Consider the following 14,443-nt stretch of genomic DNA (forward strand, 5'->3'; position numbering starts at 1 on the left):
AAACACTCTACGAAAATTTCTTGGTTCTACCCTTTTAAACCCTCCTTACTGCGGGAAAAAGGCCAATGCAGAGTGGCGTGTAAAAATTTTTTTATCACCCATTAAAGATCATGCTTTATTACAGCATATCATAGTGCAGCTAAAAAAAGCATTCTTTTCAATGTCATAAAGAAAAAACAGGATATTTATTGCCGACAAAGACAAAAAAATCTTTGAGTGGAAAAATTTGAGGCACACAAAAATTCACAAAAAATATATATATGTATGTATTCATGGTGTCTTCGACTGCTCGCTTCCGTAATCCCGTTAGGATTTGGCAGAGTAGGAGCCACTCTTGCTATGAGTGCATAGCGAGATTGGACGAGCCAAACGGGCAGTGAATTTTTGGAGCGGAAGCGCAGGAAGCAGAAGGAGGATGTAACTTCTGAAACAACGACGCGGCACTGCTACTGGTGTCAACAGTAGCTGCATGTGGTCACACACAGTCTTCATCGCTGTTGCCACTTAGCTTGTATCGATCGCTACCCCGGCTCTCTGTCTCCGGCAAAAATGAGCATCCCGTGGGACATATTTCGAACATCGCCTTGTGGTTAGCACTGTCGTCCTCGTCTGAGCTGCTGCTGGAATCACTGTTGTCATGTGTCAGCAACACAGACCATGCTCCTAGCGTAAGTTATCTGGTGGCTATTGGACATCTTGCCTCACATAGCGTGGCACCTGCAAAACACAACACAGAAAAAACGCGACAACTACGTGACTGTGTCAAAAGCTTACACTTGTCTCTACCTACATGTAGGGGACACCGAGGCCTCGCACCACTTTCGCGAAATGGTGGAAGTGGCTCTGTCACGTGGGCTCATCTCGGAGCCGCTCCGACCTTTTTCTCGGAGCGCATCAGAGCGCTCTGAGCTGAAGGCGAGCACACGGAAAGAACCAGCCGAATGAAGTCAGAGCATCTGGTTTCGACCAGCCAAATATGCGGTCACCTCTCGGAGTGCTCTAGAGCAATCTAAACTAACATAACTAACATAGCACAACATAACATAACATAACATAACATGACTCTGAAGGCTAGTCTAATGTTAAATTTCCTCAGACGAAACTTTAATCAGGCACCAACTAAGCTAAAGGAAACATTATTTCTGTCAAATGTACGTCCCATTCTTGAGTACGCTTGCAGTACTTGGGATTCGTCAACCCAGTGCAACATTGCAAAACTTGAACGCGTGCAGGCACATGCTGCTCGCTTTGTGTCAGGTAATTATGACTTTTTGAAAAAATCTCGCGATCTTTCCAAAAACCTGGGGTGGCCGCTGCTTGAAACCAGAAGAAAATACCTGCGCTCGTCGCTTTTTATAATATCTTTTACTCTAGAACAGGCATCGACAAAGGTAGATATCTAAAGAAACCAACATATGCATCTGCACGAACGGACCATTCCCGAAAAGTGCGTGAATATGCTTGCCGGATAAACTTATTTAAGAACAGCTTCTTCCCTAAGACAATACATGAGTGGAATGGTTTGCCAGTAGAAATTGTTTCCGGGACCCCTTCGTCTTTTATCCAAGATCTGAAAAATATTCTTTTTTAATGAGTTTTAGCATTGCTTTTAACTTCTCATGCCTGTTTTTCCACTTTCCACGATACAGTGTGATTAAGTGACGCAAATGTCAAGACAACTACGTGTATACTTGTCATTTTATTTTTCACTGCTAGTTTCCTGCCTTTCAAATTGTAGCTGAATATGTATTATATATCATCTGTTCACTCATATTGGTTTTTTCTTTTCCCCCCTACACTAATGCCCGCAAGGGCACTGTAGGTATGCAAATAAATAAATAAATATATAAATAAAGCCACCAGCTGAAGACACCATCAGTCAGGTAATAGGAGAATAAAAATATCTAAAATATATAACCCTGTTAATATGGACACTTTGGTTCCCGAGCAAAACTGTCCCCTAAGTCAGTTGTTCATAATAATGAATCACGAAGAAAATTCTTTTAAAATAGTGTGGTGCAGCTTGAAGCTCATAGTGGCCCATCATTATTCGAGTCACGCGAACCAGTGGTAAAAATCTCTATCCAGTCAGTTGACAGCAGCTGAAAGCATCTTTCAACATCTCAGGCTGGTGAGAGAGATTCTTCCACAGTGATAATATTGCAAATGAAAAGGCGCATCAGCTGTGCACATTTTCATTATAATGCATGCAACCACGATGCGATAAAAGGCTGTCACTAAAGCATATGCACTTTCGCACTGCCTTCCGCTGGTGCTTCGCGCTCAAGACATGGTAAATAAACCATTTGGTTTGGATAGTTGAGTTTTTGTTCTGATCACCATCCATTTTAACGCAACAAAAATACATGGGCCTCGATGGGGTGTATGAATCCTCACCGATGAGTGAAGAAAGTTGGGCGAGTTGGTATATATTCATGATTCACAACAGCGCAGCAAACACGGACAAAAAGGAAACTACACAAAACGAGCGCTGACTTCAACTGAAATTTATTACGCGAAAGGAAGAATATATACATCTTCAAATCTTACAAAAAGACAAACATGAACAGAAGGGGCATACAAGGCGCAAACTAATGCGCACGTGTCTAACAGCAAAAAGAAAAATGCACTGGCGAGGGGAAGATAACACTGGACGCATCCTTAATAACGCTATCAATCAAGATAGGCACCCTTGAGGAAGTCTGATTCACTTTGTGGCACCACTACTGAAGGCACTACATGCGTAATTCTGGAGACACTTGCATAAGCCGGCCTTCAGTAGTGGTGCCACAGAGTGAACTAGATTTCCTCAAGGGTGCCTTTCTTGATTGGTAGCGTGATTAAAGATGCGTCCAGTGTTATCATCCACTGGCCAGGGTGTTTTTGTTGTTGGTTGTTGGACATGTGCGCATTAGTTTGTACCTTGTATGCCGGTTCTGTTTGTGCTTGTTTTTTTGTATGGCTCAAAGATGTGTATATTCATCCCTTCCCGTAATAAATTTCAGTTGAAGTAAGCACTTGTTTTGTCTGGTCTCCTTTTTGTCCGGCTTTGCTGTGCTGTTGTGAATCATGTACTTTCACTCTGTCCATTGTCTAAATGTCGAGTTTCCATATTAACGAGGCAAAAATGTGTTGAAGTTATGTCCTCAGAAAAATTGTCCTTAATTTGAGTCGTCTCTATTAATCATTGTCATATTAACGGGGCACAATTGTATGTCAGCAACAAGTATATAAAGTTGCAGAACTCTTCATGCTAAACTTTCCGATCATGCACACACACAAAGAAAACTCAGTTGCTCGCGCGAAGCACATTTGGCTACTGCGCCGCATGGTGCGAGGTCTGATCCTGGACCGTCTTGAAGAAAACTCGATCCTCTGCACTGCTGGTGGCATGGAATTGTTCAGAGCATACCCGGCACCTTCAGAAAGGCTCAGACAAGAGTGGATCTCCTCAGCAACGCCGAAAATGAAATGAAACATGGGGTTGCAGTTTTCCCGACATAAAGCTGACAGTATTGTCGAAATGTATCAAAGCGCTTTTGTGAGACTCAGATTGTGTCAAAATGTTTCTTGTAATGGAATATGTTTATATCTGTTAGGCTTCATATTTGCCGTCAGAACCCAGATAATGTAATGGAATATGTTTATATCTGTTGGGTTTCATAATTTGCCATCAGAACCCAGGTATCTGTTTTGGACATCCTTTAGACACCCAAAACAATCACCTTAGAACTTCCAGTAAGCATCTAGCAGATATCTGGTGTGCATTCTCTATTGTCCTACAGATATTACTTTGACTTTGGATTTCATCAGTTTTTAGGATACACCTGCCAAGTATAAAGATTTTTAGCTTTAGACCACTCTTCATCCTTCTGTATCTAAGACAGCACATGTATATCTTTGAAGCCGCCAACCTGTTTACACAGCATTTATACACATAGTATGCTTTGCTCCTTCAATTTAAAATTTCATCTTGGAAACAACAGTACCTGTTGGCTTGATATAATAGGTTAGTTGTGCTATCTATGCTTACTGATGACTGCCAGGAATAGTCAGAATAGCAGTGGGGGCCTTGGAAGGAAAATGTACAAAAAAGAAATTAAAATACAATACACAAGGCACCAGTATAAATGTGAAGAATTTCAATGTTTTTATACAATTTAATGACTTTACATGCTGTTTCTTGCTTGGAAACTTTAACTTTATACATAAACTGTTTACTGCCTGTGTGTTTTAAGATTATAAGTATTTGATCTTTTTTTAAGATTATAAGTATTTGATGTGAGATTATAAGAATTGATCTTTCTTGTAGCTAATCGCTTACCCACTGTTCAATTGGCAGACTTGCCCACAAAGAAAACCCAATAGTATATAATTTATCTAGAAGGCTGGAAAGTAATTGAACCATTTTGCTACCCTTGCCGAACGAACCGACTTCACTTGCAGTGCTATGTTCTGGACCGACTGGGGAAACAAGATCCGGATCGAATCTGCCGACATGGATGGAGAGAACAGGGCCCTGCTGGTGCAGGACGGCCTGGGTTGGCCCCACGGACTCACCATCGACAAGGAGTCATCACGCCTTGTTTGGGCTGATGCCAAGCTGCACGTGAGTGCACCTTTTGTTTATGTTGCTCTTTTCTTTTTCCTTGGCATAGCAGTGAATTAGCCACGACATTTTGTGCAACTTCTTTGCCTGTGAATTCGTTTTGGGCAGCTGAATTTGACAAGTGAAAGTGAAATCATATGTGCACAAGCAAATTAAAGTTGCTGTGCAGCATTTTCAATGCTGATGAGGCAGGCATCTTTCTCAACTTGCAGCCTGACAGGAGTTTGTGTGCCACAGTGGCCAGATAAGTAAAGGAAGAATTTCTGTACATTCTCGCTGCAATGCTGCAAATCATAAAAAATGCAGCTCATCGTCTTCGGTAAAGTTAAGCAACCGAGAATCTTTTTATTGGCTGGACATTTACCTTGCTTATATAAAGCAAACAAGGAAGATTGGATGACCGTGGATTTGTTCCATAAGTTACTGTTCAGCTTAGATCAGAAAATGGCATTAAAACAGAAATTTTGCTTTTTGTCGCTTAGTGCTCCTTCCACCCCAAGCAAGCGACTTGCAACTATGTCACCATCATGTTTCTGCCTGCGAACACGACAAGCCACCTAGAGCCACTGGTTGCTGGAATAATCCGGAATGTAAAACACCATTTTAAGGGACTTCTAGAGAGGAGACTTCTTGCGAAGATTGATCGCAAAGATGAGAATTTGCGGATTAGTCTGGTAGATGCTGTTCATTTTCTGGCCATGTTTTGGAACAGTGGGACTGCGACCACAATCCCGAACTGTTTTTGCAAATGTGAATTTATGATGGCACCGGTTGCTCTGCCTATTACCGAAGTGTCCGGCGAGGATTTGGATATTGATGGCTGGGAGAGGCTGGACGTTCAAGCTGCTTCTTATGGCTTCGTCACCGCGGATGACAATGCTGCGACTTGCAGGTTGAGGACTGTCGAAGGTTTCATACAAATTAATAGCCATCACCTGACACCTGTGAAGGGAGGGTGACCCACTGCCATCGATTGCAGAAACTCTCAACCAGCCTCTCAACCTCTGGGGGAACTCCTTAATGTGCACTGACATCATAGAGTACACAAGCACTTCTTCATATTGTTACGGGCTGACAGGCTCGCCCAGCAGAAACGACTCCAAAACCTACCCAGGGATGCAGGAACCACGACAAAACCCAACCGGCGGCGGCGATTTTCCTAAATCTTCCGCACACTCGCACCTCGCGCTCGCTTCGCATTTTGTCTTCATCGGGCACAGCGCTCTGTTGAATGGCATACACTGTATGCCGTAACCTGTAACAATATTGCCTCCATTGAAATGTGGCCATCACGTCCAGGATTCGATCCTGCAACCATGGTCTCAGCAGTTCAATTCTGTAGCCATTCAGCAAAGGAGAATATAGCAACAGCATCACATGTAATGTGCTTAGATTTCTTCACGCACCTTAAGATGATATCGTGCTGCCCTGTGTGTACAAGTTGCATATGCACTTACTTACTACTATTGCGCTAATTCTCCTCCTGTGCCCAGGTGATTGAGTCCAGTGGCCTTGATGGGAAGAACCGTAAGGTGCTTGCACAGGATGTGGCTCACCCGTATGGTGTGCTGGCCTTTCTGGGTAAGCTGTACTGGACCGACTGGGAGACGAAGGCCGTCCACCGAGCTGATGCGAGTGGCCAGGACGGGCATGTCATTCGAGCAAACCTGGCTGGTCTCATGGACATCCATGCCGTGAACATGGAGCAGAGCGGTTAGTGTTAATTTGGCTTTGGCCTACTAATTTCCCAAGACAGGAGTGCTCAAGCGATGCGGATATAAATGACTGAGATCTAGGGAGCGGAATGTTGCAACCATTCTTTGGTAACATCACTTTCAGCCGTTATTGGTTGGTACTGGTAACAGAATTGTATGTGGGGTTAAGAGTATCGCTAGTGGGTGCACTCCATGTTGTCACATGTGTTCCATTGACGTCTGCATTTATTACCAATTTCAGAAGAGTATTTCTGCTTTGCTTATCAGAACAGGAACTTCAAAATTTATAAATTCTCACCTTTAAATTCAGCCTCATGTTCTTACTGCAGGTTGGTCCTTTAGCGTTCTCTCACACCTGTGCTTAAAGTAGTTTGGCTGCGATGAGAATCTTTCCTCTTCTTCTATGCTGTTGCATTAGACTCCCATTTTGCAGAAAATCCGGTGGTGGTGGTGTAGCTGTGAGCGACAATATCTGGATTGGTCAAAATGGTGGCTACATCACATGTGAAGCGGATTATTTGAAAAGTGATTAAATTAGGAAACTGGTGATTAGCAGCTTAAAACATGATTCAAACATTGTTTGGACATGTAAGTATATAAAGGAAATGAATTGTGCTGAAAGGAAAATTGGGGTAATTAGTTGGGAATCAAACACCTGACACTTGGGTTGCGAGTCAGACACACTACTCCTAGGCCACATGGGCACATCAGTATGGCTTGCTTAAAGCGTGGCTTAATTGTACATCGTGTGGTCTTTAACATAATAATTGTGACTGTGAAATAGGAAACAGTGCTCGTGTCTACGGGGGCAAGAGGAACCGCTAATGGGACACATTAATGTTGTCACGTCATACCCTTATTAAAGATGCAGCATAAGGGTCCCCCAAATTTTTTTCATTCCCAAATGTGCATAACCTGTTCGATGACATCAGCAATTCATGGAGTGCTGATACAAGATTTTCAACCTGAGGTGCTCCTGTGCTTCTAATGCTACGTATGGACACCTTAGCAAAAATTATAGTAGTAAACGCATTTACAGTCAAGCCCACTTATAACAAACTTGATGGTCACACGGGTTGCATACTTTGTATAGGATGATCATAGTAAGCGGACCTACCATATTACAGGCAAAAACACTAATGCCCCAGCAAAAGTAACATGTGTTACTTAAAATGCACTACTTCATGCAAATGTGCATCTACTTCTTCAACGTGGATCCTATCGGTTCGCTTTCCAAGCTCTAAAGCGCGTCATGTTCCCGCTGAAACTCTTGCTGCCGACGTCTTCTTTAAGGACTCAGTATAACTAATCATGTTTTAAGTGTCAACAGCAGCTGGTGGCAGGACAGCCTGGTGGTCTGGGAGTCCTCTTACTATGTCACGTCAACATTCGGCAATGTCATTGGTCAATTCTGGGCCCATGCAGCGACGAAAATAGCGCAGCGCACGTGTGCACAGAGTGTATCAGCTGCTCTGTCATCTACCTGCACGCTGCCTGCACGCGGTAGCAGAAGTTGAAGAGCCGACTTTGCAGGCGATGCATACCGCATGACCAGTGGGGAAGACATTCAAGCTTCTCGAATTGCTGCCGTTGGTCAAACCACGGCCGTGGACAGTAGTGTCGCATCCTCCACGGCCCAAGCCTTGCACTCAAGATGCTTGTCCAGCCAGCACCCATGCAGACAATCATTGACCTTGTCCGGCAGTTATCTCCAGTTTCAGTACCTCCCTTACGCCATGTGGCCGTGAGGAAGGAGATGTTTTTAGACTGTGGGGGCAAGTTTACTGGGCCTTCTCGTTCGCTCTAACTGATTCATGTGGCAGCAGTAGTTCCCTCTATCTGAGATGAATTGCCATTGCTGTAATGCAAATTTTGACTCATGCTCCGTTCTCATTCGTAATGAGCGAGTGTCCATTATATCTGCTACCATTACAAGTGGGCTCGGCTTTATATCGCGTTCCCATCTAGTCTAGAAAAGTGTGTGTGCAACCAGGTCAGAGATGCAGCACTTTGAAATATGAATATCAATGTGAAATAGAAAGAGCTGCTACTGTGCATTGTTTGTTACATCTGCAAGCTTCTGTGACGTGCTGGCAAACTGTTCTCTTGGCAATCAAAACGAGTCTGGCCGTAAAAGTGACAGCATAAAAGATATTTTGTTACTCGCTGGTGTGTTTCTATGATATGATTAGTGAGTGGCTGCCGATCTTTCAAGCAGTCTGCGTGAAATAAAAAATATCACATCATTACTCCTGCAATATTGTTTGCAGGCATCAGTGTGTGTGGGAAGACCAACGGAGGTTGCAGCCATCTCTGCCTGAGGAAACCGCATGGTTTTTCCTGTGCTTGCCCGACTGGCGTCCTTTTAAAGCCTGATGGCCGGGCGTGCAATGATGGTAATTGAATTATGTCAATTCTTAAATGCATTTGTTTGCAGTTATTCTGTCTCTGATTTTTTATATTAGTTGTGATTAATTGAATCAGGTATGAAACATGTACTCTCCCACTGCTGTTTTTCGTGGGGTTTGTTGTCTCTACCTTTTGCTTTGTGAAATGCTTGTATACTTCATGGAAAGCTCTACTCCTTTGGCTGATCATCATCATCATCATCAGCCTGCCTATACCCACTGCAGGGCAAAGGCCTCTCCCATATGTTTCCAATTAACCCTGCCCTTTGCCAACTGCAGCCATCGTATCCTCGCAAACTTACTTTGGCTGCTAAAAGGCAGCCGCCAGTATTGAATAAATGAAATAAATAAACCAACTTATCAAAGCAGTGCTCTCGGTTACTGCAATTAGCATTTAGTTGCTCGGTCACTGAAGTTCGTGGAGAATTAGTTTTTGCCATGAAAGGCAGGTAAACATAAACAGTCATGGAGGGCTTGGTGTTCAGATAACGGTCATGCACGAAGAACACTTGAGAACCACGGAGCAAAGCAACAGCTGTAATATTTATTGTCATGGCAATTAGTTGCTAAATATCATATGGCATCATTTCAAGCCATATCTGCATATCTGTTTCCTAGATTTTTCCACGATCTTTAACAATGTGTATAGTTAGGAAAGAGAAAAATGCCTTATGGCTCGAGAAAATTGTGATTGTAGATGTCGTGAAACCAAGTTCGTTGAAGAGTACAAGGTGTTCAAAATTAACAGCACCTGAAGCATGCTGTCGTTCATTCCTTAGGGCTAAAAACATTATTGCGAGGTCTTAAATAGTAGACATCTGGATTCATGGCAAATCACTACTTTGCATTGTGTCATACCTTATTCAAATTTAGGCACCTAAGATAAGCATATGCATCCACAGGCAGTCTAGCTTATCTCCAGCTGAATGTTTAGTTCACAGTTTGTTTGTTGAACTTGAATGCTATTCAGGAGGAGAAAGACCAGGACCAGCCCGGATTTTCTGAAGTAGACATCAGTAAGACATTGCCTCTCTAGATAATGTTGTTGAATTCAATAATTTTACATGCCTTCTACTCATTGTGATTGAAAATGTTTCTTTAAATGCTGTTATAACAGAGCCACATGACATTCTTTGTCATCTGAAGGTTCAACAACAGGGCTCACTGATTGTGCTTCTTAATAGAGCAAGATGCTGCCATTTTCAGTAGTTCAGGGCACCCTTATTATTTTGTCATAAGTTTTTTTTTTCTTGACAATGAATGATTACTGGAGGTACTAGTGTGCCTCCTGGCTTGAACTTTGCCACAATCTCTTACATGTGTAAGGTTGATTGGCTCTTAATGGCAGTTAGCATTAGCAACTAGCTCGATATTTCAGCTAATAAAGAAAAAATATCACTTCACATATCTTCGTTGTTTGATTTTTTCAGCTCCATCAGCATTCCTGCTGTTTGCCAACCGGGGTAGTCTTCGGCAGATTTCGCTAGACACGCCTGACAGCACTGACATGCACCTTCCATTGAGCAATGTTTACAACGCTGTGGCTGTGGACTTTAACTATGATGAATGGAAGCTGTACTACACTGATGTTACACTGGATGTGATCAGGTGGGATCATTGCGTTCCTTAATATAGTTTCTTGAGTTTTCATATCATGATGAGGGTTTTTATACAAGGAAGTGTGTAGAAAAATGTTTATGCTGGTAGAATGGTTCACTTAGCAACTTTCTCTGAGCCAGCTATAACTTATTTGAAAGTTAGCTTTTAAAAGTACTGGTTTGCAAATACCTTAAAAACAATGCTTCTTATGGGCCCTGATGTCTAAACTATGCCAGATTTTCATGTTTCAGAAAACAGAAAGCACAATATTTGTGCAGAAGCATGTAGCATTGTCCATTTTTTAAAAATTTCTCACTAGTCCTTGTCACTCTTGGATAGTTCCTTTTCACTGTCCCTTTTCCATAACTTAGCACTGTGTTAGCATTAGAAGGGTCCGTGCAAGAAGTAGTGGCGACCACTGCCTGTCGGTAGCCAGTGGCAGGCGGCAACCTGCCCACTTGGCTATGAACGAACTTAGTACACTACCTCAGATATAACGAATCGTAGTATGCCACATCAGATATACATAACCTTAATATGCCACCTCAGATATAGCCAACTTTAGTGCGTTAACCTCGGATATACCGACACTAAGTACACCACCTCAGATATAATGAAATTTCATGTATTAACCTCAGATACAACAAACTTCCGTGTGTTAACCGTGGATATAACAAACTTTTGTGTGCTAACGTGGTGTCTAACAATCCTAATTATGCCACCTTGTATATAAGTAGGGCTGGACTTTTCAGTTTAAACCGAAAAACATCAATTCAACATCATTTTAAACCGAAAAACATCAATGAAATTCGGTTTTAACCGAGAAAGGTCAGTACTTATTGGATGCATGTCACAGCTAGCTGACTATGCAGCACCAGTTACAGTAAGTCACAGGAGAAAATTATAAAGTGCTGTAAACATGAATGCGGTGAAACAACGGTATCTTTGAAATATAGTGCCATGGTTCAGTGGTTGTGAGCTTTGAGGCATTGATGTGTGAACAGACCAGAGGTTGTAGATAATTAGGCTCCTCATCCTAGTCAAGTGCTGCCTGCTGGAGTGTAGTCTGTCTACTCAGACTTATCACTGGCTTAGGCCCACTGCTTGGTTAAGTAAGTTTTACTGCAACCACTCTCAAAGTGAAACTAAGCATGAACGAAGCAAAAATTTCAAGTTATGGCTTCTGTGACAGTCAAGCAGTGTGCCATCAGCACGCGGATGGTATTATGCGGTCCCGCACGTTTTTGACTCATGACTTGTTTAACTCTGACATTTTCACATGTTCTTACGACTGTACAACTTCCTTGTGCAGGCGTATAACTCTTAATATGATTGGTTGTGTTGTATTTAGTGCTAAATGTCCCAAATAAATTCTATGTCAGTTTTGACTGCACTTGAGCATTATATTTCACTGGACAAAAAAAAAAGAAAATTGTTCAAAGGAAATAATATTTGTAAAAAAAAAATAAAAGTTCCGTTCCAAAATAAACACAGAAAAAAGTTCCACCCCTATATATAGCGACATTTCGTGCCTGGACCTCAGATGTAATGAACTTCATGTGTTGACATCGGACGTAGTGAACATGAGTGTGCCAGCTCAGTTATCATGAAATTTAGTGTCTGTACCTGGGATGTAAGCAACTTTATGTTTTGACCTCGGGTACAACGAAAATTTAGCTGCTAACGCATTCAAACAATCAATTGAAGATCAAATAAGAGTTTTTGTCTTTGTTGCTATGAAGAAGCATTTAAGTAAACAGCATTCATGTTAAAAATGCCGTATTTAAGCGAATATAGCACGAGTGTCTTTCCTCATTTTATTGGTTTCAGCATCTGACGTTATATTCGAAAACTAGGTGTGAATATGACGCGAACTTTTTTTTCTTGCTGCTGATGATAGCTACAGTGACTTATACCACAAGACTCGCGGGATAGTAGGAGAAGCCAACCTTTCGATGACCATGGGGTCGCGCGGCGCGCATGAGCAAAGCAGAGGGTAGTTTGAACGCAGTGCAAGCCGTTGAGAAAGAGAATTAAAGCTCTAAAAGAGTTAAGTGGAATAGCAAAAAGTAAAAAATGGGTGAACGGGCACAGGCTGGGCAGTGCAAATCACAAAACAGTGGTTGCACCGCATGGCGGCTGCGGCCTCTGCCACGTGGAAAACTGCATGAGTTAATGCGTCGAAGGCTTCGCTGTGCTCATTGATTGATGCCATGCATTTCTGAAGTGATGCTTCCCATATAATACCAACATAGACATTGCTTCCATATTTTTGCATGCCGTTACTGTTTTTTCGTGCCCTTGGTTGTAGTTAGCTGAGCAGGCTGAAATTGCTTTATAAGAGTAATGCAAATTTTTCATTCTTGTGCAGTCTGAAACGCCCCTTTGCATTGTCGTTGCATTATATATGTGTAACTATGACTCAACTAAACATGTAGCCAGTTGTAATTATTCACATTTGTTGTGCAATAAAGTGTTATATGCACATATATATAGTAGCACTGTTGAAAAGTGTAGCTTATTTGTCGGCACCAAAGAACAGAAATACAGTAACAGGTCGTTAATTGTGCCCTCAATTGTTATTTCAGTTATTCGAATTATTTGGACTGCCAATGGGGTATTGGCAAGAGTCTGTGGCACTAAGAGTCTGGTTGATTCACACACAACTCAGCTCATTTTGGTTAATTTGAACGGGCTCCCAATGGGGGGCTGTGTCAAGGTACGACTGGCACAGGAAGGGAGTGTCCACATATCCCTAACTTCTCAAGCCTGAACTGCATGGTACAGTTTTGCTGCTGCTAACGGGTGCGCTATGGCAGGAGCGACAATGTTCATAGGGCCCTCTCACCGAAAAATATTCCGGCCGCACATTTGGTTTCACATTTTTGAGCTTCGTAGCAGCCCATGGGGACGACAGCCATGAGCTGCGCATTGGCCTGTCAGCCGAACACAGCTCACCACTAGTCTTTTCTTTTTAGAATTTTCTCCGTCCTGGCGCTGTAGTGCTTCCCTCCGTTTCATCTGTATGGTTCTGTTCTTTAACTTTGCTGAACATGTGCACTCGACGCATGCTGTTCGCAGTTAATGTGTAGGAGCCTCAACACTGCTACTGTATCCGATCATTAATTAAGCTGTGGAGGCCTTTACCATTTTGCAGCAGTTGTGCCCTGGCATTTTGCTGGGGGTCGAAATTTCAGATAAATCAAATGTTTTTTTCTGGCCCCCTTAAAGTCCGAATTGATGAGGTTTTGCTGTACAACTTCAACTTTGGAAGTACTGTCTTTCAAGAAAGTTGTTTCTTCACAGTTTTGTCTGCTTCGTCAGTGTTATTTTTTTAAGTCTGTGTCATAAAAACTAGGTGCGAATTTTTAAACATAGAGGAGCTGCTGAACACCTTCCTAACCTACCTTTGTCCTCCAGGAAGGTGGACCTGAATGGAAGCAATGTGGAGGTCATAATTGACACTGATCTCGAGGCTGCTGACGGATTGGCTCTGGACTGGATTGCAAGAAACATCTACTGGGCAGACTCGCGCCGCAAGGTGAATGTGCGAGAATGCTTCTTTGTCTCACAGTTTAATTGATAGCTTTCGCTGCCTGTCCTGACTGAGAGGCCCTTTTTTTTTCTTCTTTCTTATTGCACAGACAATTGAAGTCGCTCGGGCTGATGGATCTAGCCGGAAACTACTGATAAATCTTGACTTGGACGAGCCACGTGCGCTCGCCCTGTTTCCCGAGAAAGGGTAAGCAAGCTAGACTCTGTGAGCTATTTAGACTGGAATTTGCTTTTGAGACAACCTTGCCACTCCTCACTTAAAGTGGATTAGGTGTCTAGCTTTTAGCTGGATGATGCTCGGTCCTCAACACGAGTTATGAGTTCACAAAAAGCAATCTATGCGCTAGTCCATACATCTCTCATAAAGTAACATCTAAGTTCAGGTCAAGTAAGTACCTCTTGTGTGCTCATAACGTCACTTGCGAGCTGTCATAAAAGAAGCCGTTCATGACTTGTGAAACGTATTGAAACAACGTTTTTCCAGCGACTCACACATTTTTAATTGTATAGTCAGTGCCTATATTATCGCTCTGCTGTCTGTAATTGTCTTTATTTTG

The 14,443-nt window shown here is 42.5% G+C and overlaps 1 protein-coding gene across 2 annotated transcripts in view; it reads left to right on the plus strand.

Annotated features, from left to right (window-relative positions):
* Positions 1–14,443, plus strand: part of LOC144128310 (low-density lipoprotein receptor-related protein 4-like) — a 342,886-nt gene that overhangs the window by 311,044 nt on the left and 17,399 nt on the right. For both annotated transcript variants that reach the window (XM_077661628.1, XM_077661629.1), the window contains exons 22-27: positions 4,447–4,609; positions 6,103–6,322; positions 8,595–8,720; positions 10,163–10,340; positions 13,752–13,872; positions 13,976–14,073. In XM_077661628.1, the coding sequence (XP_077517754.1) occupies positions 4,447–4,609; positions 6,103–6,322; positions 8,595–8,720; positions 10,163–10,340; positions 13,752–13,872; positions 13,976–14,073 (906 nt within the window). The remainder of the gene's footprint in view (positions 1–4,446; positions 4,610–6,102; positions 6,323–8,594; positions 8,721–10,162; positions 10,341–13,751; positions 13,873–13,975; positions 14,074–14,443) is intronic.

Source organism: Amblyomma americanum, chromosome 4 (assembly GCF_052857255.1).
Source record: "Amblyomma americanum isolate KBUSLIRL-KWMA chromosome 4, ASM5285725v1, whole genome shotgun sequence".
Classification (NCBI taxonomy): domain Eukaryota; kingdom Metazoa; phylum Arthropoda; class Arachnida; order Ixodida; family Ixodidae; genus Amblyomma; species Amblyomma americanum.